Below are 23,810 nucleotides of genomic sequence, written 5' to 3' on the forward strand. Positions count from 1 at the left end.
CTTTAACAGATGTAGATTCTCAATATAAAAACCCTTCAGTCCAGAGCAGATAAATGAGTGAGACTTTGTAGCTGGCTGCCTCATCTTTCCATCTCTGCTTGGATAAGCATCTTTGGTTGAAAACTTTTAAGGAGCCAGACCAGCAGCCCCACCAGCAGATCTTGTGCTTGGGTATCCCCGAGCTCAAATCAACCAAAACCACTCCCATTTTTGCCAGTCCCTTGAACCATTTTTTGATATTTCATTTTCACTTTTTTTTGGAGAGAAACACCCCCTTCTCCCTCCAACAGGATTAAATCCATTAACTGTGAGAATATAAAGCTAAACTCCCTGCCCCGAGCCTTTTGAAAACAGGCTGCCCATGTGTTTTGTACTCATTCTTTCTGTCAGCATTCACCACAACCCACTACTCTTGATAAGCTTGAGCCTGGGAGAGGTAGATCTGTAGGTAGAGACATATGTAGACAAGGGAGGTAGATGGGCAGAGAGGGTCAGCTCAGGAGAAGAGAGAATCCAAGATGAGGAGGGAGTAGAATGGCTGTGTACTTACAGCTCTGCCCCCAGCCCTGGAATCCCCACTGCTGGAGGAAAGGGTCCTCTACCTAAGATCTCCTTTCTTCAGCCTTTCCTCACCTCAGCCTATCTCCTACTTTGCAGGCATCTAGTTGATTCATTTGTGGCCTCCTCCTTTAAGCAAGCTTTGAGGTGAGCAGGGCAGGTGAACCAAAAAAAAAAAGAAAAAAAAAGGAACTAAATTAACGTTCCCAGTCACTTACCCTTCGTCCATTGAAAAAGTAGATAGCTCCTTGGATCAGCCCCTTGGCTGCCTTTTAATGCTTTGCCATTTTTTGCATCTTAAACAATGGGCTTGAAGTGTTGAACACGGAATCCTCACATAGTAGATGCTCAATAAGTGTGAATCCACCTGCCTCTCACTGGCAACTTAAGGCCATACAATAGTAATTCTGTGGTAAATTCTGAGCTTGGCCACAAGACTCCTTTGTGAGGCAGAACCTGACAAGCAAAGGAGAGGATTATAGGTGATGCTTGTGAAGCACTGAATGGTTAAAGTCCACATAAACCTCATGAGGGATTCTTCCTTACATGCCATAGACGGGGAAAGAGGCTTGAGATATCAAGAGAGGTCACCCGGGCCTCCCTGGTGGCGCAGTGGTTGAGAGTCCGCCTGCCGATGCAGGGGATACGGGTTCGTGCCCCGGTCTGGGAGGATCCCATATGCCGCGGAGCGGCTGGGCCCGTGAGCCATGGCCGCTGGGCCTGCGCATCCGGAGCCTGTGCTCCGCAACGGGAGAGGCCACAACAGTGAGAGGCCCGCATACCGCAAAAAGAAAAAAAAAAAAAAAAAAAAAAAAGAGAGGTCACCCAGGTAGAAAGGGGCGGAGCCAGGACTCAAACTCAGGACTTCTGCCTCAAAGGCTTCTTCTCCCAGGCTCCATCAGCCAAACGTGTCTCCAGATATTGCCAAATGTTCTTTGGGTGGCAAAGTCACCCCCTGTTGAGAACCACTGCACTAGATGAAGAGCTAACATATCTGAAGCATGTGCTATGTGCCAGATGCTTCATTGATGTGATCTACAATTTGACCTTCACGATAACCCTGTGAGGTAGGAATTACAGTGTACAAGTGAAGAGACAGGGCAGAGAGGTTAAGAACACTCAACTCAGAAGCAGCCCAGCTGGGCTGTGAAGCAGGTCTGACTGATTCCCATGCTCACAGGAGTCAGAAATAACAATTAAAACAAGATCAGTAAAGGCATTTGTGGGTGTTCTACAATCGTTCATTTAATCACCATTCTTATTTTATATATTTCCTAGTTCAAGAAAGGTTGAAGTCTGAAAATATATTTTGAGAACTGATTTCTGTTTTTCTCTCTAGGACTGTTAAGTGCAGTATGCATAATTTCACTGTATATTTTCTCCGGGGTCATTTCAGAAATGCACTAAAAATTGGATATACTTTCACGTGGAATGCCTACTGGGCTCCCTCTGGTGTCAGCTAAGATTATATTTGCCTTTAAAGGAGCTCACGTGTGACCACATTTCAAGTTAATGAGGAATATGTTCTTCGTCAAGCGGCAATTAAAAAATTTCAACTGGCTCTTACTGACTACATTGTAAATTGTTTTATTCAGATTTCACAGATATTCTATTAAGCGTCCAACATAACTTAGGTTTTATAATGTTAGAGAACAACAAATGTGGATTTGTTGTTTAAATTATTTTTTAATGAATCGAAAGAGACATTTCACAAGATGGAACTAACTGGAAAAAACAAACATATATATATGAATGAAAACGTGCAGTCTCACAATGATAAAAAGAAATGCAAATTAAAACAATAACGTGGTAGCACTTTACCCTAACACTTAAGCAAATCTTTATTTAAACAGCACCAACTTCTCTGAGAGCAAAATAAAACAGGTATACTTTCATGCTTGGCTGTGGCATTTTGATGCAACCGTTTGGAAGAATCATTTAACAATTGCAGACAAAGCCCTAAAATCATGTATACTCTTTGATCCAATCATCCTATACCTAGTAATGGTTTAAGGCAACTACTTCAGAAGGAGGCAAAAGCTATTTGTGTGTACATGTTCATTACAGCATTGATTGAAATAACAAAATATTATTACAAGACCATAATCTTGAATGATTTACAGAAACTAAATAAAGAAGGACAGGAAGAACATTCCGGGGGGAAATACAACTAAGAAAGACAAAAGTGAATTAAATTCACGGAACTGCAAGTATATTGATATAACCACAAATGGGAGACTGTGATAAGAAAAAAGCCCAGTGAGGTAGGCAGGGGCTAGATTCCACAGCTTAGCTTGGAATCTGAATTTTGTCCTGAAAGCTAGGGGGGAGCAGTTGAGAGATGTTGTTGGAGCAGGTCATCAAGAGGATGTGACCACTAGTTGACCCTTGAACTGGAGACTCCTCACCCCTCCCCTGTCCTTGGAATGAACTTTCCACCCACTGTCCCTGTACTAGGAGACACTTCAGAGATGCAGCCTTGAGAGAGTAATGTGTTACTGAGGCCACCTGGACTGTATTCGTGGCTGAACCCCCTTAAGGCTGCTGTATAAACTCTTTAAGATTCTGGTGGGCAGATGCAGGGATCTGCTCATCTTGCGGCTGCACAAGACAAGTCTCATATGTAAGTTCCCTTGCTTATTAAAACTGCCACCCACCAATCTGGAGTTGTCTGCTTCTTTTTTCAGTCTCCCCTTGCCCTCTGTAACGATGGCCAGTTTTGAATTTCACCTGGGGAACTACCAAGTTTGCAAACCAATAATTGGTGAGCCAACCAGGAGACTAAAGAAATGGGTCTTGGGAAAGGGGCACCTGGGGGGAATCCAAGGTTGGTCATCAACCTCTGTGTGGTGAGGGTGGCCTGTATGTTAGATGCTTGTGGACTGTTGCATGAGTACTGGGATGCCCTAAAAACTCGGTCTGATCGAATTTGCTTGACTGAGGTACTGCACAGAGTGCACTGTTAGAAAGTTGGATGAAGAGCTGAGATTTAGGAAGGACATGTGGGTGTCCACTACTCTGCTGGCTTCAGAGCTGGCAGGCAAGGTAGGAGAACAGGATAAGGTGTAGACTTTAGGGTGCCATTTTGCAAAGCTAGGAGGGCACAAGCTACTACAGATTAAGGTCTGAGAACTGACAAAGCCAGATTGGGACACTAAGAGGTGGAATGACTAGGAAAGTGAGGAGAATGAAGAGGATGTTGATGAAGAGGATGAAGAGGTGAGTGACAGTGAAATGGACAGAATGTCCCATGCTGTCCAACCCCTAATGCAAAAAAAGCAAAAGCATAGCAACAACAATGTCAGTCAGCGGGGCAGCCCCCAGTTCAGGAAATGTTCATGATGAGAGACTATATACCTGCTGAGCTTATTAATATAGCTGCAATGTTCCAGCCAAAGGCCAAGGAAAGTATCCAGGCATTATTAGCACAGCTATGGGATACAGGGGGCAATGGTGTTTCTCTGACTGGGCAGGAGGCAGAGAAAATGAGCAACATCCCCACACGCCCTGCCCTCTGGCAGCACCTGCATCGTGTGGGGGTTCAAGGTACTCGCTCCTTTATAGATTGAGTCATTCTATCCTACAGAGAGGCTTGGCCCAATTGGGGGGAGGGGGGAGATATCCCTGGGTACGCGGGATTCTAGAAATCTATAGAGAAGGTACAACAAATTCTTAAGGAGTTAGGAATGAGTCAGGTCATCTATGCCCCTGATCTCTGAAGGCCCTGACTGGGCTACATTCACTGCAGGAGTGAAAGCCATGATACTCCAGTCTTCCCCCAGCACCTGGTATGTACACCGATGTCCATGTTGGGTCCAGTCGTGGGAAAAGATATTTATGTTGGGCGATCCATTGCTAATCTTAAGGGAAACTGACAAACCCTGGGAGTGTGTACAGGCTGTGGGCAAGACCTGAGACAGAGAGGGAGCTGGAGAAGCCAGTAGGTTATCCCAATCAGCTGTAAAGCTTCTGGTAAAAGTAGCCTGGAAGCAAGTGGGGTTTGACCTCATTGCTGCAGGGACTCCACCTGAAAAGATAGACCAACAACCCAATGCTGTGTTGGTCAGCCTGTGAAAAGCCTTAAAACCTGAACCACAGTTTAGACCTGCCCCACCTGCCCTTACCTTTCCTGATGTCCCACCTGCTCCAGTGGAGACCTCAGAGACACGGTCTTATTCATGGTGGGTGCCCCCACATACTGGGTTTAGGATGTGGCCAAGACTGTCTCCAGGAGAGGGCCGTTGCAGGTGAATGGAGGCTCCATGTTGTGCTCACTCACTATTCATTGTCCCCCAGAAGTAAACAAAAGGTGATGGCTCTGGTTGACACTGGAACCGAAGGTACTCTAATACACTGTCACCCTTAGGGGTTTTCTGGACCCTCAGTGCCATCGATAGTTACAGATGGCAAACAATTATGGCCAGGAAGGTCCTTTTGACACTGACATTGAGCAATCTCCCCCATGAAAATATGAGGATTTTATCTCTCCAATTTCAGAGCACATACTGGGCACTGATATTCTACAGGGTCAAACTCTGCAAACCTCTATCTGTGACTCCCACTTCTGGTTAGAGTAATCAAACCAGTACTGAGGGGAAACGCCAACTGGGAACCAGTAAGTCTACCACCCCCAAGTAGAGTGGTAACTGTGAAGCAATATAAATTGCCTGGTTGGGGGGGGCGGGTAATGAAATAGGAGAAACAATCCAAGAACTGCACCAATGTCATATTACTCACACTGGGCCAGATCCATATCTTTGGAAATTTAAACTTGGGTTAAGGAAATTGGTCTCTCTCAAAACAAGCTGAGGCTGAAATCTACAAAACTGAGCAGCTGTAGGGGCCCCTGGGTTCAAATGCTCTTGAGCAAGACCCCACATTATAGTCTTCTGCTTTCTGAGAGGTTGATGCCAGTAGGAGTACTATCCAATCAGAGTTGACCTGAGATACCTTATTTGCATTCATTTGCCTCTTGCTCTTATTCCAATCAGAAATTGCTTATTCAATACCTCATTTGAATACACAGTATATAAATAAGCTCTGTGGCTTCACAGCCTGCCATTCTTCTTTTCTCAAGGTAGATAATGGCTGTGTCTCTTATCTCCCAGTCTTTCTCTAAGTTTACTGTCATGTCCAAGAAAGGCTCCAAGAAGCTATCCTCAAGATGAAAAGAAAGGCAAGAAACACCAGAGATGTCACAGACAGTGCTGCGGTTTGCCCCAACCCTGGCATCTCTATGGAAGCCATGTGAATACTGAACTCGTTTGTGACCTTTGAGTACATCACTGGTGAGTCAACCTACTTGACTCATTACAACAGACTCTTTACTATCCTCTACAGCAGCGGTCCCCAACCTTTTTGGCACCAGGGACTGGTTTCAAGGAAGACAATTTTTCCATGGACGGTGGCGGGGAGGGATGGTTTCAGGATGATTCAAGTGCATTACCTTTATTGTGCACTTTATTTCTATTATTACATTGAAATATATAATGAAATAATTATACAACCCACCATAATGCAGAATCAGTGGGAGTCCTGAGCTTGTTTTCACTTGTCAGTCACTGATAGGGTTTTGATGAGTCTGCAAGCAATTGACTTATTATGGTCTCTGTGCAGTGAAACCTCTCTGCTAATGATAATCTGTATTTGCAGCCATTCCCCAGCACTGGCATCACCGCCTCAGCTCCACCTCAGATCATCAGGCATTAGATTCTCATAAGGAGTGTGCAACCTAGATCTCTCGAATGCATAGTTCAGAGTACGGTGCGTGCTCCTATGAGAATCTAATGACGCTGCTAATCCGACAGGAGGCAGGGCTCAGGTGGTAATGCCAGTGATGGGGAGCGGCTGTAAATACAGATGAAGCTTTGCTTGCTTGCCCACCACTCACCTCCTGCTGTGTGGCCCGGTTCCTAACAGGCCATGACCTGTACCGGTCCATGGTCCAGGGCTTGGGGACCCCTGCTCTACAGGGAATTCCAGAGAACTAATGCCTGTTGATGACTGGGGAACCTGCCAAGCACGCTGTGTGCAAGGCACGATGTCTCGTCACCAAGTACAACAGCTACAAGAGAGCTTTTTTTAGGACACCAACATCTGAAACCAGAGGCTCTTTTCAGAGCCACTCATACTTTCAGCTTATGAGCGATAGTCTATTGAGATTTCTTCATTTGTTATGGATTTGGGACTCGTCTTTGATTAAAAAAAGTGTTTATTTTTTTTTCAATAAGCTTTCTAACTTGGAACAATTTTAGACTTACATAAAAGTTGTAAAGGTAGTTCCCATATACCTCTCACCATTTCCTCTGTTGTCAACATTTATGCATTTGTCACAACCTAGGAAATAACACTGGTACTTTACTGTGAATTAAACTCTAAACTTTGGGTTTCATTAGATTTTACCTAATGCACTTTGACTGTTCCAGGATCCAATCCAAAATACAGTTGACTCTTGAACAACTCGGGGTTTGAACTGTGTGGGTATACTTATACACAGATACTTTTCAATAGTAAATACTACAGTGCTATACAATCTGTGGTTGAATATGTGGATGTGGAAGAACCTTGAATATGGAATCTGACTATAAGGTATATGCTGATTAATCCCGTGTCATGTTGTACATGACATTTACTTGTAATGTCTCCTTAACTGCTCTGGGCTGACAGTTTCTCAGAATTTCCTTGTTTTTGATGAACTTGATAATTTTGAGGACTCATATTCTTTAGAATATTCCTCAACTTGTATTTGTCTGACATTTTTCTCATGTTTAGACTGAGATTATGTGTTGCTGGGAGGAAGACCAGAGAAGTGAATTGCCCATCTCAACACATCATATTAATGGCACATGCAAACCACGTGGTTTATCACTGATGATCTTAACACTGATCATTTGCGGTAGTGTTTGACAGTTTTCTCTACTGTAAAGTCACTCCTGTTTTCCCCTGCCTTTCCATACTCCACTTTGGTAAGTCTGGGGAGTTAAGTTCCAGCTGCTTGATGGGGGAGCATTTATATAAATGATTTGAAATTCTTCTGTTTAGGAGATTTTTCACATATTCCTCATTTAGTCAATCACTTACATCAGCGTTCTCAGATTTTAAATTTTCACATTTTAGTTTTTAATGCCATGTTCTAAACATAATCTAATTTTGTTCAATATTATCTGTACAATTTCCTCCGTTTTCAAATATTTCCCTTCCTTCTGTGCCCTTCTTAATCACATGCCTTATCTATGTACATTAATTCAAAACATGGTTGGCTTTTTTGTGACTTGATTGTTCCTCATCAACATATTACGTAGTTTACTTTCATCTTTTAATTTCTTACAGAACTCTGTACTTCGTACCTGCTTCTGTATGTCTTATGTGTTTAGCTCTCACGTGTCTAACAATGACTTTAAAAAAATAACCAGCGACACTTTCTCCTTGAGATAAGGAAAACTGCTGAATTTTCTGTAACTTTATGACAGCCTACCTGTTCATTTGCTTTCCAATTTTTCTTGGTGTTTATAATACAGATCAAATGAAACCATCTGAAAGATCTGACAAAAACTCCCTAATAATTCCAATTATGATATGCCATGTCACACTCCTACCTCTAGTGAGACACTGGTATCCCTCCCCACATGTGCCGTTTAGGTTTTTGATGGACATTACATGTTAAGAAACATTTTCTAAGCACGTGTTAAACCATAGGCATCACGAATACTTATCAAAATGAGCCTTAAAAAGGGTATTAGAAATGCTGAAGCTTTGCTCTTTCTCCTCTCACCCGATAGGCATCTTGGAGGCCCATGAACTTGCCCTTCAGTAATAAAAAAGCAGCAAAGAACCTCACGTGTTAGAATCAACATGATAAAGTTACGGTTAACGGATCTTTTTGGCAGCCTACTTTTGGAATACGTCACAATCACAGATCCAGACAGCCCAGGCACAGCCCTCAATGATAATTTACGTGGCTCTGAAAAGAACCTTTGGTATCTTCCTTCACCAGACGTTTAGGTTGCTCACGGGTAACCTCCACTTGGATTATTTGCTCTGCACTTTGGGATGGTGGCTCTCAGTCTTCCTGGGCAGCAGCTTGGCATGGATGTTCGGCAAGACGCCACCCTGAGCGATAGTCACACCACCCAACAAATTGTTGAGCTCCTCATCATTACGGACTGCCAGCTGCAAGAGGCACGGGATTATGTGCGTCTCCTTGTTGTCGCAACAGACACTGCCCGCCAACTGCAAGATTTGAGCCGTTATGGACTCCAACACTGCTGCCAGATACACAGGCAAACCAGCCGCAAGGCGCTCGACATAGCTACCCTTGCGAAGCAGACGATAAATCCGACCCACCGGAAACTGCAAGCCTGCTCTGGATGAGCGAGACTTACCTTTACTGGGGGTTTTACCACTTTTTTCCCCACGCCCACACACACGTTTATTGAGGAGCCACGACGCCAGTACAGCAAGCTGTAACATCTACGACTGGGCCTATTTGTAGTCTGACGGTAGGGTTGCCTTACTTTCTGATTGGCCGATGGCCATGCAATCAGAACTGCTCACGGGAATCACCTCATTTACATACAACAGTCCCAGATACCCAATCAGATACTGGCCTCTCCACACGTCACTTGAATGCTGCCCCTATAAATACCACCCTTTCCGCCGAGGAAGTGTCTTCGTTTTCTTGGCGTTAATGGGGTCGTTACAGTTGTTAATGCTAGAGCTGTTAACGCTACAGAGCTTAACGCTGATTATGGCAGAGCTGTCTTCAAGAAATATTGGTCTTTCTAAGAAAAAATTTAAGAAAAGTGTAACGAAGACGAGAAAGAACGGAAAGAAAAAGCGCAGGAAATGCAGAAAAGAGGATTATTCTGTTTACATCTACGAAGTGTTGAAGCAAGTACGCCTGGAAACTGGTATCTCCTCGAAAACCTTGAGTATCATGAATTTATTCGTCGCTGATACTTTAAAGCGTATTACGAATGGGGCGTCTCGCTTGACCCACTACAGTAAGCGATCGACTATCACGTACAGGGAGATTGAAATGATCGCGCGCCTGTTGCTGCCAGTAGAGCTGGCTAAGCACGCTGTGTCTGAGGGCATGAAGGCTGTTAAAGAGTATCCCATCTCCAAGTAAACTTGCAAAGTACTGCTCCAGTTAGCCCAAAGGCTCTTTTCAGAGCCACTCACGTATACTGACAGAGAGCTGTGGACTCAAACATAAAGTAGGATGCTTACGTTGTAAACTTTAGTACTCAGCTGCTGTTTGTAATTTACCGACTGATTTTCTACAATACAGAAGCCCCCATGAGGCTCCAACGGTCTTTCAGAAGTCAGCTGCGGCAAAAAATTCTTCAAAATGCTTTTTACAGGAAAGTTTATGGTTAATACATGTAGAAAGTGTTCTTAGAGTGAAGGAGCTGTAAATTAACCTGTTTTTTTTCTACTTATGTGTCTGAAAAATATGGATTCTGTAAGCCAGCGAAGTTGTTTGAAAGCTCAAGTGGTTTGAGGTCCTCAACTTGGGGTCTTTTTGCCCTGGTGACCTGCGTTGTCCAGGGCATGTTGACCTGGGATGTGGGAATATTGCTCTCTGTCTCACCGGAAGCCAGCAATCTGGCTAACCACAATTAACTAGAAAACAGTAACTCAAACTCTTGATTTTTTCTATAAATTACGGTGTGATCATTTGTGGGTGTTTTGTATGATGAATCATTTAAAAAGGTGTTGGTGTCCTGTATTACTGAACCACCTGGTATCCACTCAGCTGACAAGCATTAAAGAAACATCAGTGGTAACAATCATGGATCAGAGCCCAGGCTCCAAGGCCCTGCAGTCTTACTGTTCTCTCGACCCTGGCTTTACACCCTCATGCTGGTCACAGTTCTAAGTGTTCACACAAGTCAAAGTAGTGGTAGGAAGACAGTCTATCTCCCTGGGTTTCCAACTGAGAGCAAATGAAAGCCTCCCCAGAGGAGGAGGACTTCCTCTCAAGTCCCTTCTCTAGAACTGAGCCTAGTCCCAGATGCTGCTTGAGTCATTCATCTGAAGGGAAATTGGGACAATGTGATTGATGTGGACCAGTTTACTTAATATGTGTGGCATATTTATTACATTTAGCTCTAGGTATTTTGTTTTCGTTTCCATACATAGTGTATTTCCCAATTCATATCTTCCAGCATCTTGTTTTATATGAAAGTACTGATTTTTGTGCATTTTTATATCCTATTATATCTTACTGAATTGACTAATTTTTGCATTGGCTTTCTGATATAATTCTGTTGGGTTTTACATGTTTGCAATGATGTCTGAAAATAGTAAACATTTCACTGCTTCCTTTCAATTAGTTCACTTCTAATTCCTTTCACCTGATTTCAGTGCTGCATACCTTCATATCAATGTTAAATAGGGTGGCTATTCTTGTTTTATCCCTTACTTTGCTGAAGATCTGCACTATTCGTCATTAGATATATCATACAATAATGAAGAATTCTATGTCTGCTTTATTGAGAATTGTTAAGAATGCATGTTGAAATTTATAAAATGCCTTTTGAGCATCTCCAAAGAATGAGCATAGGCCTTCCCTCTTTATGTATATTATGATGAGTTACTTAAATAAACTTCTTAAGAGTTATCTTTGCATTTTTTTATATAACCCCCTGCTTGGGCATCATATGTTACTCATTTAATGTTCTGTTGATCTCTGGTTGCCAATGGATCATTTACAATTTATACTTCAATATTATAAATTAAATTGATCTCTTTTCCCTTTTTTGTGTGTGCAATCATGTTCAGGTTCTGGTACAAATTTTTATTCAATTCATAAAAATAATATGGAGGATAGATGTCCTCTTAATACTCTGGAACTGTTTGCACAACATTGGAATTCCCTTTTCTTTAAAACTTTGGTAAACTTCCTTTTTAAACAATTTGTACTTGGTGCCCTTTTTCAGATGACAGTTCTTTGACAATTATCTTTATTTTTCTTTAATGAAATTTTTCTATTTAGAGTTGCTAATAATTTGTAATGTTTTGGTAAATTATATTTTTCAAGACAATTATTTAAAGATATTCTCTTAGAGATCAGCAAATTGGTCTCTAATGATTTTAACCTCCACTGTGTTTGTAACTACAGCTCCTTTATTATTCTAAATTTTGTACTTGTGTCTTCTGATTTTTCACAAACCACAATGGTTATTGGTTAATCTTTTATTTTTTAACTGTGTTTGTTTATTTGCTATTTCTTTACTCTTGAATTTAGTTTTACTGATTTCTTTTTCCTAATTATTTTTTCCCCATTTTCCATTATTTAGCCTTTCTGCTTCCAGTAGTTCACTTTATTTTTGTTTTTCCTAGCTTCTTTAGTGGGATGCTAACTTTATAGCGACAACCTTTACATTGCACAGTTTTGATATAAATAATTTCAGTTACCACAGTTTAGTTAAATAACACCACTTGCCCAAAAACACAGTTCAAATGTCATTGCATGGTGAGTCATTGCATAAACTACAAAATTCACTGCTGGCTCTTTTAGTTCACAAGTCACTGCACAAATAACACATACACACTGTGATCAGTGACCTAATCGTGTCACTTATTTTAAAATTTGTTGGCCAAAATTTGTTGGCATGGTTACTGCACGTTATTCAGTTTATTCAAAAAGAGAAAGTATGTAGTTTAGTTGCCTCCTTGTCTTCCAGTGATAAACTCACATGACAAAAATCAATAGTCAAGAGGGATTTGGCCAAAAAAGATGAAAGTACAGCAAGACAAGAAAAAGTAATAACCCTGGAAGCAGAATTTGAATCGAAGGTAAATAGAGTTACTGAAGTAATAGTTGGCCGGGGAAATGTTGACACTGTTGCTATGAAGAGACTAGCTATGCAAACCAGAGGAACTTAGTGAAGGCCAACTGATATAAATATAGAAAATGGTTGTGATGAAAAGGAAGAAGTTCCAAAGAAAGTGACACTGGCAAAATACTTCATATTAAACGAATTCTCAGAGATATTTCATGGCATTAAAAATGCAAAGGATAAAATGTTGGAAGCTAATCCAAACTTAGAAAGTAACACGACAATTCACCAAAGCATAGGAAGGACACTCACTCTGTATCATAAGTTACATGATAAGAAAAAAAATCAAGCACCATTCAACTACTTTTGGTAAGTTTTTAAAAAAGAAATGACACTAATTCTCATTGTTTTAATATTTAAAATTACAATGTCCTTAATATTAGTTTTTCACTTCCCTTTATATTTATGGTAGATGGTGAGTTTTTAATGTTTTGATAAAAATTTTAAAGATCATGGAACAATCATGATTTTTCCCATTGATTATTAAGACTGCTTTGCATAGTCACTTTTAAGATTTCACACTACCTGAAGGACTGCCTGCATTTACACTTTCTAATTTATTAATGTAAGCAGCATTTAAATCTATCATTTTTCCTTTGAGCCATGCTTCACTTTATTCCCACAAGTTCTGTATATATTCTGAATTTTCATTAATGTGAGAGAGGTGCTAGGAAAAGCAGATTCCTTCACTTCCTATTGGGAACCTGGAAATCACTGTTATCGACCAGCAAGACAGTTGGTCAAATTCTCCTTCCATCAGAGATGCAGACCAAATGCAGACCAAGGACCCAGCTTTATGGAACTAGGAGGGACAAACACAGGACGTTGGGATGGGTTTGCAACCTTCAAAGACTTTAATAATGTCAGAGAAATAAGAGTAAAGCTTTAGTCCAAGACAATTCATGAAAGCAGAGAAAACACAGGTTTTGTTTTTTGTTTTTTTTAGGTTAAAGTGTTTAAGAAAGGTGCTGTTTGTCCACCCACATCTCAATCCCTAAGTCATAAAGGACTGGCAAGACAGAATTTTCTGAGAAAAGGGCCACAGCAAAGTTAGGACTCTGCTTTAAATATGATAAGGTTTGGGCCTCCCTGGTGGCGCAGTGGTTGAGAATCCGCCTGCCGATGCAGGGGATACGGGTTCGTGCCCCGGTCTGGGAGGATCCCATGTGCCGCGGAGCGGCTGGGCCCGTGAGCCATGGCCGCTGACCCTGCGCGTCCGGAGCCTGTGCTCCGCAACGGGAGAGGCCACAACAGTGAGAGGCCCGCATACCGGAAAAAAAAAAAAAAAAAAAATATGATAAGGTTTGGTTTGGGAACTGGGAAAAGCAGATCCTTTAGGTGCTACCCTCCCTAAGCTACATCTGGCTGTTAACTTCACCCTAAAATCATTGCAATGGTTACCAATTGAGATTTGCCATGGAAGCAGGAGAGATATTTGCTGTCTTTCCCTGATTCTAGGCTGTGGTTTTGTTGTGCCACAGAACAGAGAACATAATGGATGCCAGTAAGATGAGGGCTGGAAAAAGGGCAGAGCAACTAGGCCTGTTTAGAAACCCAGATGCTGTAATTACCCAAAAGCCACCACAGTGCCTCTGAATTCAGAAAAGGAGAAAGAGAGCTGGTGTAGCCCTCAAAAAAGAGACTTTCTATTCTCATCTCAGATGGGTCTCTGAGGTCTACAGGGCAAGGGAAACCCTCCCAAGGAGCAGGGCCAGAGGGAGCTAGATCACACCAAGCCCTTACTGCATCGTTCCAGCAGGTAGACATTGCTAGCTCTTCAGTGCAGGGCTGGTCATAGACAAGTGGCTGCATTTTGTTATTTTTCCTTATTTTGTTTTCCAAAAAGGTTTTAAAAAATTGTTTCCCTTTCCTTCACTCTTCAAACATTCACTGATAGAGAGAGAGAGAGAGAAAGAGAGTGTGTGTGTTTGGGTGTGTAAGAGAGGAGGTCCTTACTCTCACTGTTTCCTTTCTACTTTAGTGAGGCAGATATAAACACACAAGGTCATTTCAGCTGATTACGAATGAGAGAGATAATAAGGTGACTAAGGAAAGCTTTGTATTGTCTGTAATTTACTCTAAAATACTTCTATCCAGATAGTGTGAGGTAAATTTTGTGTGAGTCAATGTTAAGCTAAACCTTAGGATCTGAGAAGTGTAGTAGGTTGAGTATCCTGAAAAAGAACATGTCCAAGTCTTAACCCCTGGCACCTATGAATGTGACCCTTGTTTGGAAATAGGGTGTAGTTAAGAATCTTGAAATGAGATCATCCTGGATTTAGGGTATGCTTATAAGAGAAGGGAGAGGGGCATCAGAGATGCAAAGTAGAGGACCATATGAAAACTGAGGCAGGCAGAGATTGGAGTGATGCAGCTGCAAGCCAAGGAACACCGAAGATTGCCAGCTGCCACCAGAAGCCAGGTAAGAGGCATAGAATAGATTCTCTCTCAGCGCCTCCACAAGGAATCAACTCTACTGACACTGTGATTTTGGACTTCTTGGCCTCCAAAACAGTGCAAGAACATATTTCTGTTTTACGCCAACCGGTTTTTGGTAACTTGTTGCAGCAGCCCTAGGAAACTAATAAATGGACTTTTCTAATGAGGAATTCACTCTCCAGAAGAGGTTAGTCATCATTTGACCCACTACAAGTTCTTTTCACCCACTACAAGTTCTTTAGCTCTTCATCTCCAATCACACTAGAGGGCTGATGGTTAGCAGAAGTAATGTGAGAAATTGTTTCAGTGATAAAAACAATAATAATCAAGATGCATGTGTCCAGCAGACACACATGCATGAATTGAGTGGGATACCCTAGTAACCCCAGTATCCTGTGGCTGTAGAATCGGCATCCTTGATGAAGGAATCAGTCTAACAGCCAAGGAATATTCAGTTATCTGCTCCCAACTGGATTATTAGTGGAATTCTGCCATCTGATTTTTATATCATCTGTCTCTAGTCTACTTTATATGTAAGGTATTTTCTGGAATCCTTAAACAGGGGTTCTTAGCTTTTATTGTATTATGGATTTCTTTGAAAGTCTAGTTGATCCTATACACATCTTCTTAAAATAAATTTCTAAATACATAAAGTAAAATATGAATTTTAATAATAAAACAATGCCAGGTTGAAACAGTTTTAAAAATATTGTTTGATACAGTAATATTTGTGCTTCTTTGTGCTTCAAATAGCAAGATCAAAATTATAATATTCTGAGGTTGGGATGAGCATAAACAATATTTTGATATATCTGTAACCATGGTTAAGTGCTAGGACTGTAACTATGGTTTTCATTGGCAATAAAGTCACAGGTATAGATAATGTGACTGGTTTATTTACTATATTCAAAACTGAAAGAAATACTAACTTTCAGTTAATGGTTAGTGACAATATTTTTCTTATCTAAGATTACTTTGTCAGTTGTGTGGAGAGTGGATTTTAGAAAGAAAACACTAGGAGCAGTGAGTCTAGTTAGAGACAGTAACCCAGGTGAGAGATGATGGGGGCTTGGACAAAAATGTTGGCAGTGGAGATGACAAAAGAAGTCAGATAATAATAAAATATTTAGGAAATAAAATCTCCATATGTTGTCAAAAGATTGAAATGGAGGTTGAACAGAGGTACTATCAAGGAAAAAATACATTTCTGGCTTGGACAACCATGTGATTGGGGTGGCCCCATGGATATAGGGAACATTGGAATATGAAAACAGGTCTGTCAGGATACATTGGAAACCCTTGTGGAGAGAAATTTTTAGAGATGGATGAGCACTATCAGGATGGTGATATTAAGTAAGCAGTTACTGGTCTGAAGTTCATGGAGAGCCCTGGACTGCAGATATAATTCGTGAATCATCTGCTGTAGGTATTTAGAGCAAGGGTATGACTTAGGTTGCCTAGAGAAAGAGTTTAGTGCTACAGTGTCCAATATGGTGGCCACTAGCCAGATGTGGTTACTGAGCAATTGAAATGTTGCATGAGATCTGCTGTAAGTATAAAATACACATTGAATTTCAAAGTCCTAATTTTTAAAAATGTAAATTATTATAATTTAACCCTTATTACACATTGACATTTTAGATAAACTGGACTAAACAAAATATATGATTAAAATTAATTTCACTTTTTTAAATGCTATGTGGGTACTGGAACGTTTAACGTGACATATGTGATTGGTATTTGTGGCTTGCATTATATTTCTACCACACATTTGTGAAATTAAAAACATCTGCTAGGATACTGTAAAAATAGACCACAGACTAGGAGAAAATATTTTCAAATCACTTATCTGAAACAGGACTTGTGTCCAAGAAAATAGAAAAAAGAATGCTTGTAACTAAACAATAAGAAAATAACCCAATTAAAGAATGGGCAAAAGAACTGGACAGACACTTCACCAAAAAAATTTACAGATGGTAAATTAGCATACCAAAAGATCCTCAATATCATTTATTAGGAAAATGCAAATTAAAACAATGAGATATTAAACATCGACTAGAATGGATAACATCCAAAATATTGTACATTACCAAATGCTGAGGAGGATATGGAGCAACAGGAACACTTATTCATTGTTGGTAGTAATGCAAAATGGCACAGCCACTTTGGAAGACAGTTTGACAGTTTCTTATAAAGCTAAACATACTCTTGAGCCTACCATCCAGCAACTGTGCTCCTGGTAATACTTACCCAACTGATTTGAAAACTTATGTCCACACAAAAACCTGCATGTGAATAGTTATGAATTCATTCATAACAGCTAAAAAGTGGAAGCAACTAAGATCCCTTCATTAGATGAATGGATAGACAAACTGTGGTTTATCCATACAATGGAATACTAGTCAACCATTAAAAGGAACAAGCTCTTAATTCACATAACAAAATGGGTGAATCTAAACACATGCTGCTAAGGCCAAAACCAGCGTGGAAAAACTGCATGACTTTTCAACTCAAGAGTTGACAAGGATTTGGTAGCTATACAGACATCTGCTGTTTCACAAGATCTTATGAGGGCAGCTGGGACCCCTGCTTGGAGATGATGCCTCCCCTCCCAGACAATGTGGCACAGATGCCCCATCTGTTAACTCCTTGGATGATTCCCAGTTAAGATATTCAGAGGCTCTTGTAGGGGCTGTTTCTGTGCAGAAATGTAGGGCACTTTTTTTTTTTCCTGTGGGTTTTAGTACACATATTCTACCAAATGATACTAAAGTATTTTTTAACTGTAAGGCAGACACACATGAGCACGAATTCTTGTTTTTAAAAGGGAAGAATGAAAAATATAAATTAACGAATTGAGTCCAGCTAAACTACTGGTTTGTGGGAAGTAGTAATAATTTCATCTTTTTAAATGTTAATTTCAGTGTCATTTGTCACTTTTTAATGCTTGTCTGCTAAGAGTCCAGACGATCGTGACAGAGTAGATCTTGCACCCAAAGTCCCTTGACTTGATAAACACCCTATGACCCAATTTGGAACATGTTAGTGTTGGAGTCCAGTAATATAGGACACAAACACCAATTTAATGATCCTCTCATAAAACAAAATGCAAGTGATCCTATTATAATTTGGAAGAAAAGTAACGCCCCCCAAAAATTCAGTCAGTGTTACTTCTGTTTGCCAGTCGGTTGTGGTTAGCCAGATTGCTTGACTCCAATATGGATTACTTGATATGGCAAGACCTCCACACTCCAATATAAAGCTGTTTTTAACAAACAGCCTAGTTTAGACACCCCAATAATGTACAGATGACATCACCAGACCAAGGAATTATTGGACTCGAAATCTCAGCAGCTGTAGGGCACCTAACCTGATCCATAGGAAGAATTTTCACACACTACAGAAAATGTAGACTGGAAGCAAAACAGCCTTAACACTCCCATGCTGAACTTGCCTATGTTCTTTGTCTTTCCACAGCTTCAGTTCTCTTTCAGTCTCTTGATAGAAAGTACTTAAAACAGGACATACCCCAGAGAAGAGCAAGCCACGTTTCTCATGGCACTCGGCCCACCCTCTCTGAAGACAGACTTAAAGGAGCTCTCTTCAACTCAAGAGAGCTCTACTCTTTAATATGCTTAAGAGATCCGGGATTTCACCGGAAATCATTCTGGTTAATAGTCACGTGAGACGGACGAGTTATGTACGTATTTCTTAACCACACTAAAGACAGCAAAGTGAATCTGACAAAGTTACTAGCATAACAGCTATAGCTCACTCTAAGAGTAAGCCTGCCCACATACACTGAGCAGCCAAGTAAAAAGCCTGCAACTCGGCCTTCCCTGGTGGCGCAGTGGTTGAGAGTCCGCCTGCCAATACAGGGGACGCGGGTTCGTGACCCGGTCCAGGATGATCCTGCATGCCGCAGAGCAGCTGGGCCCGTGAGCCATGGCCGCTGAGCCTGCACGTCTGGAGCCTGTGCTCCGCAACGGGAGAGGCTGCAACAGTGAGGCCCATGTACCACACACACACAAAAAAGCCTACAACTCTCTAGAAAGTTAAGTGGCTCTTAAAAGAGCCTTTGGGTTACAGAAGCTGTCTGGTGGCTGAATCTCTTTACTTGGAACTACTATATTTAGTGACAGCCTTGGTGCCCTCGGACACTGCGTGCTTGGCCAATTCCCCAGGAAGCAGCAAGTGCACTGCTGTCTGGATCTCCCTGGATGTGATAGTCGAACGCTTGCTGTAATGCACCAGGCGAGACGCCTCCTCTGCAATGCGCTCGAATATATCAGTAACGAAAGAATTCATAATGTTCATAGCCTTTGAAGAAATACCAGTATCCGGGTGAACTTGTTTCAGTACTTTATAGATATAAACTGAATAGCTCTCCTTGCGACATCTCTTGCGCTTCTTCTCTTTTTTCTGAGTTTTAGTCACGGCTTTCTTAAAGCCTTTCACGGAACTAGCACTGCTCTTAGAACTCTGCTCCGGCATCGTTACCCTTCAGCTCTAAAACAGCAAACCAGTGGCAGTTGCTCCTCTGAAGCGTGATATTTATATGCGCGGAGCTCAGATGACGTATTAGGCAGCTCACATCTGATTGGATAATGGGTAGTGGCGTGTATGTAAATGAGGTGATTCCAGTATGGTTCTCTGATTGGATATAAGGGTATCAGCCAATCAAATAGTAAATCACAACCCACCGTGAGACTATAAATAGACCCTGTACCTGCCCTAACGGTGTTTGTTTCCGTTATAACAGATCAGTATTCTTGTAGTAATGTCTGGACGTGGCAATCAGGGTGGTAAGGCACGTACTAAGGCTAAATCTCGTTCGTCCAGAGCCGGCCTGCAGTTTCCTGTGGGCCGAGTCCACCATCTTCTCCACAAGGGCAATTACGTCGAGCAGATTGGGGCCCGTGCACTGGTTTACCTGGCAGCGGTGCTGGAGTACCTGACGGCCGAGGTTCTGGAGCTGGCGGGCAGTGGGGCCCATGACAAGAAGAAGATGAGCATCATCCCACGTCACCTGCAACCGGCCATCCGTAATGACAAAGAGCTCAATAAGCTGCTGGGCGGTGTGACCATCACGCAAGGTGGCGTCCTACCCAACATCCAGGCGGTGCTGCTGCCCCAAAAGACCGGGAGCCACCACCACAAGGTCTAGTGCAAGTAACACTTCACAAGTTGTAAAGCCAAGTGAGTAACCTGAACGTCTAAAGGAGAAAAGCCCCAAACTGAAACCAAAGCTGCTCATAATTACTGAGAAACAGCTTAGGTTTACAAAGACTACAAAGCAGTGACTGAGTGGCACCAAAAAAGAACTCACCACAACTCCTAACGCTAATAGAACTCTGGACTCTGAAAAGTATCTAGCTCTGGTAACACCTCTGAAACACTTTAACTTCATAAAAATCTTTACAACAGAAGTGGTGAACTTGGGTATAATTTTTTTACATTTCAGAGTAGATAGAGCAAACATTTTAGCGGGCTCCTGGCGGGATGGGGGTGGGGTTGGAGGAGATGCCATTCTCCTTGGGGAAAGGAGCAAATTTAGGATTGTTCTGACGAACACAATTCCCAAGAAAGTTAAGATGCATGATCTTTAGGGAGGATAAAGTTAGACTAAATGAATGGATTAGAAGCAAAGAAAGACTTGTGAAGTTGCAGTTTTTGGCTTAACTCATGTTTGGAGAGCGTGTCTACAAAATGTCAGCCAAGCAGCTAGCAAATCAGCATGCATCACGGCTTCTTGTTCTCTCAAGTGCCCTCTAGCAAGGGATTTCCAAGAGTTCTAGGACGGTTCCATATCCAGAAATCCCTAATCATGACATGTTAAACCAAAAGATAAAAGACATACTTGACAGCTAATTACGTGAAAAACAGCAAACAGGTTGATAGTGTGTAGGATAAATCTCAAACAAGACATACCATTTTTATGGTAAAATACTATCAATATTAGAGTGGGTAAGTAATGTGACAAGGCAGCTTTCTACCACCAATTATTCAGGAATAGTAGGCACTGAATTCAACAGATTTAACCACTGAAAATGAAGCAAAATACTTTGTTGATCCTTTAGCACTGCCTATGAGTAAACACCCACAGAGACGACTGACAGATAAGAAAGCAGCCAAACACAAAATTTTTGTACGAAAATGAAAGCATCAATTTCCAAACACAACAGAGAACAAAAATCTACATGTTTATAATTTAAAAATTCCTTAAACAGTTGCCAAGTTAAATTTTGAACACTTGTCTATAAACGTATACGCAAACCTATGTATAGAATTGAAGTGTTCTAAAATTACAAAAACATAGTTTTAGAAAAGCTATGTTAACACATTTAAAAATACTGATGAAATGTAAGAGTTTCTGGAAAAATATAAATTGCTTAAATTGAACCTAGAAAGCAGTGAGGACTAAGATAAATGGGAAAAAGAGTCATCGATGAGCTACCATCCTCTTAGATATATAAGGAAAAGAGAAATCTATGGCTAAGGAAGTGGTTCCAGATTATGAAAAAATGTATATTTTTGAAGAAATATAAAATCTAATGAAAACATGCTACTACGTGTAGTGCAATATAAGTTTTAAATAACGCATAAATCTCCATTAAGTGTAAACTAACTTTGGCAGCCCATTAAATAATTACCAAACAATGACAAATGGGGATCTAAGAATGTGAGGTGGTTTCAATGTTGAGTGAAAGCAAAAATTCACTTTATAAAGCCAAAGGGGAAAATAGTCTTGTTAAACTCAGAAGATGCTTAACATTTGCTAGTATGTTTAGTTGGATAGTTTTTGTTTCTTAGTGGAATAATAGTAGTTACTGTTAGCAGACTTTTTCTTATATTTTAATACTATTCTGGACTATGTTAGACAAATCATTTAGAAATATTAAAAGGATTCTGTAACAGAAGGAAAATAAAATTAGGTGCAAGTAACATCTGCAGGGTATTGCTTCGCAATTAACTGGGAAATAATTATATTGGAAATCAACAGTTCTCTTCAGAGCCATCTTTCAGAAAAGGAGCTGTGATCAAGTTTCAAAAAAAAATAGCATTTCAAAAAAAAAAAAATAGCATTTCAATGAGTCATTTATATTCAATGTAATATTAATTATAGCTACCTCAAAATGCTGGTGTTGAAATTAGAACATTCTTTAACACCATACACAAAAATAAACTCAAATGGATTAAAGGCCTTAAATGTAGGACTGGATACTAAAAAACTTAGAGGAAAACATAGGCAGAAAACACTGTTTGACATAAATCGCAGCAATATCTTTTTTGATTCATCTCCTAGAGTAATGGAAATAAAAATATAAATAAATGGCACCTAATTAAACTCAAAAGCTTTTGCACAGCAAAGGAAACCATAAACAAAACAAAAAAACAACCCAGAGAATGGGAGAAAATATTTGCAAACAATACGACCGACAAGGGATTAATCTCCATAATTTACAAACAGCTCATGCTGCTCAATATCAAAAAACCAAACAACCCAAGCAAAAAATGGGCAGAAGACCTAAATAGACATTTCTCCAAAGAAGATATACAGATGGCCAAGAGGTACATGAAAATATGCTCAACATTGCTAATTATTAGAAAAATACAAATCAAAACTACAATGATATATTACCTTACATCAGTCAGAATGGCCATCATCAGGAAGTCTAGAAATAATCAGTGCTGGAGAGGGTGTGGAGAAAAGGTTGGTTTACATTCCCACCAACAGTACATTCTACACTGTTGGTGGGAATGTAAATTGATACAGCCACTATGGAGAACAGTATGGAGGTTCCTTAAAACACTGAAAATAGAGCTACCGTATGATCCAGCAATCCCAGTCCTGGGCATATATCCAGAGGAAACCATAATTCAAAAAGATACATGCACCCCAGTGTTCACTGAAGCACTATTTACAATAGCCAAGACATGGAAGCAACCTAAATGTCCATCAACAGATGAATGGATAAAGAAGATGTGGTACATATATACAGCGGAATATTAGCCATTAAAAAGATGAAATCATGCCATATGCAGCAACATGGATGGACCTGGAGATTATCATACTAAGTGCAGTAAGTCGGACAGAGAAAGACAAACATCATATGATATCTCTTACATGTGAAATCCAGAAGAAAATGATATAAATGAACTTATTTACAAAACAGAAACAGACTCACAGAATTAGAGAATGAAGTTATGGTTACGGGGGAGGGGGGAGAGGGGAGAGTAGGGGAGAGGGATAGATTGGGAGTTGAGGACTGACATATACACACTGCTATATTTAAAATAGGTAACCAGCAAGGACCTACTGTATGTCACAGGGAACTCTGCTCAATGTTCTGTAATAACCTAAATGGGAAAAGAACTTGAAAAAGAATAGATACACATATAACTCAATCACTATACTGTACACTGAAAACTAACATAACATTTGTTAATCAACTACACTTCAAAATAGAATAAAAATTAAAAAAGAATTTTTTTAAATGCTGGTGTTAATCTTTTATCCTCAGTTCATGCAAACTGTTATATGAGAAGCCATTTTAATAAGTAAAATAAAATCGGACTTTTTGGTGATTGATAGCAGTTTTTCATTTATAATTTCAGAAAGCCATACCAAACACTTAGTAAAAGAATTGTAATATTCCACTGGAATCAGACTATGGAAAAATTGGGGAGAAGAAGGGGGGTTAAAGACAAATGAAATCAGGAGAAACAGGATAAATGAGGCTTGATGCTGAAGCCCAGAAGGGGAAATAAGTACATCTGATTACTATCTAAATGGGTAAATGAGGAGCCCAGGGGTTAAGTGAGCAATCATGCTCTAATGCAGTCTATTACGCAAAACACGGGAAACTGCCTTGCTGCTGTGAGTAATGAGTTACACAAGCATCAGCAGCACTGACAGAATTCAAATACACAAATTTATATTCAATGCAGTACAGTGAGTTT

At 40.5% G+C, this 23,810-nt stretch overlaps 4 protein-coding genes across 4 annotated transcripts; 2 read left to right on the top strand and 2 right to left on the bottom strand.

Moving 5' to 3' along the window:
• Nucleotides 1–8,586: 8,586 nt before the first annotated feature.
• Nucleotides 8,587–9,027, bottom strand: LOC132497838 (histone H2A type 1-A-like). The gene has a single exon (XM_060111382.1). The coding sequence runs from the start codon at nucleotides 9,025–9,027 to the stop codon at nucleotides 8,587–8,589; it is 441 nt and encodes a 146-aa protein (XP_059967365.1).
• Nucleotides 9,028–9,304: 277 nt separating this feature from the next.
• Nucleotides 9,305–9,688, top strand: LOC132496765 (histone H2B type 1-A-like). The gene has a single exon (XM_060109262.1). It carries the CDS (start codon nucleotides 9,305–9,307, stop codon nucleotides 9,686–9,688), a length of 384 nt encoding a protein of 127 aa, XP_059965245.1.
• Nucleotides 9,689–18,959: 9,271 nt separating this feature from the next.
• Nucleotides 18,960–19,340, bottom strand: LOC132496753 (histone H2B type 1-A-like). Its single transcript, XM_060109235.1, has one exon. The coding sequence runs from the start codon at nucleotides 19,338–19,340 to the stop codon at nucleotides 18,960–18,962; it is 381 nt and encodes a 126-aa protein (XP_059965218.1).
• Nucleotides 19,341–19,626: 286 nt separating this feature from the next.
• LOC132497839 (histone H2A type 1-A-like) lies at nucleotides 19,627–20,013 on the top strand. The gene has a single exon (XM_060111383.1). It carries the CDS (start codon nucleotides 19,627–19,629, stop codon nucleotides 20,011–20,013), a length of 387 nt encoding a protein of 128 aa, XP_059967366.1.
• The last annotated feature ends 3,797 nt before the right edge of the window (nucleotides 20,014–23,810 follow it).

Source organism: Mesoplodon densirostris, chromosome 10, assembly GCF_025265405.1.
Source record: "Mesoplodon densirostris isolate mMesDen1 chromosome 10, mMesDen1 primary haplotype, whole genome shotgun sequence".
Classification (NCBI taxonomy): Eukaryota; Metazoa; Chordata; class Mammalia; order Artiodactyla; family Ziphiidae; genus Mesoplodon; species Mesoplodon densirostris.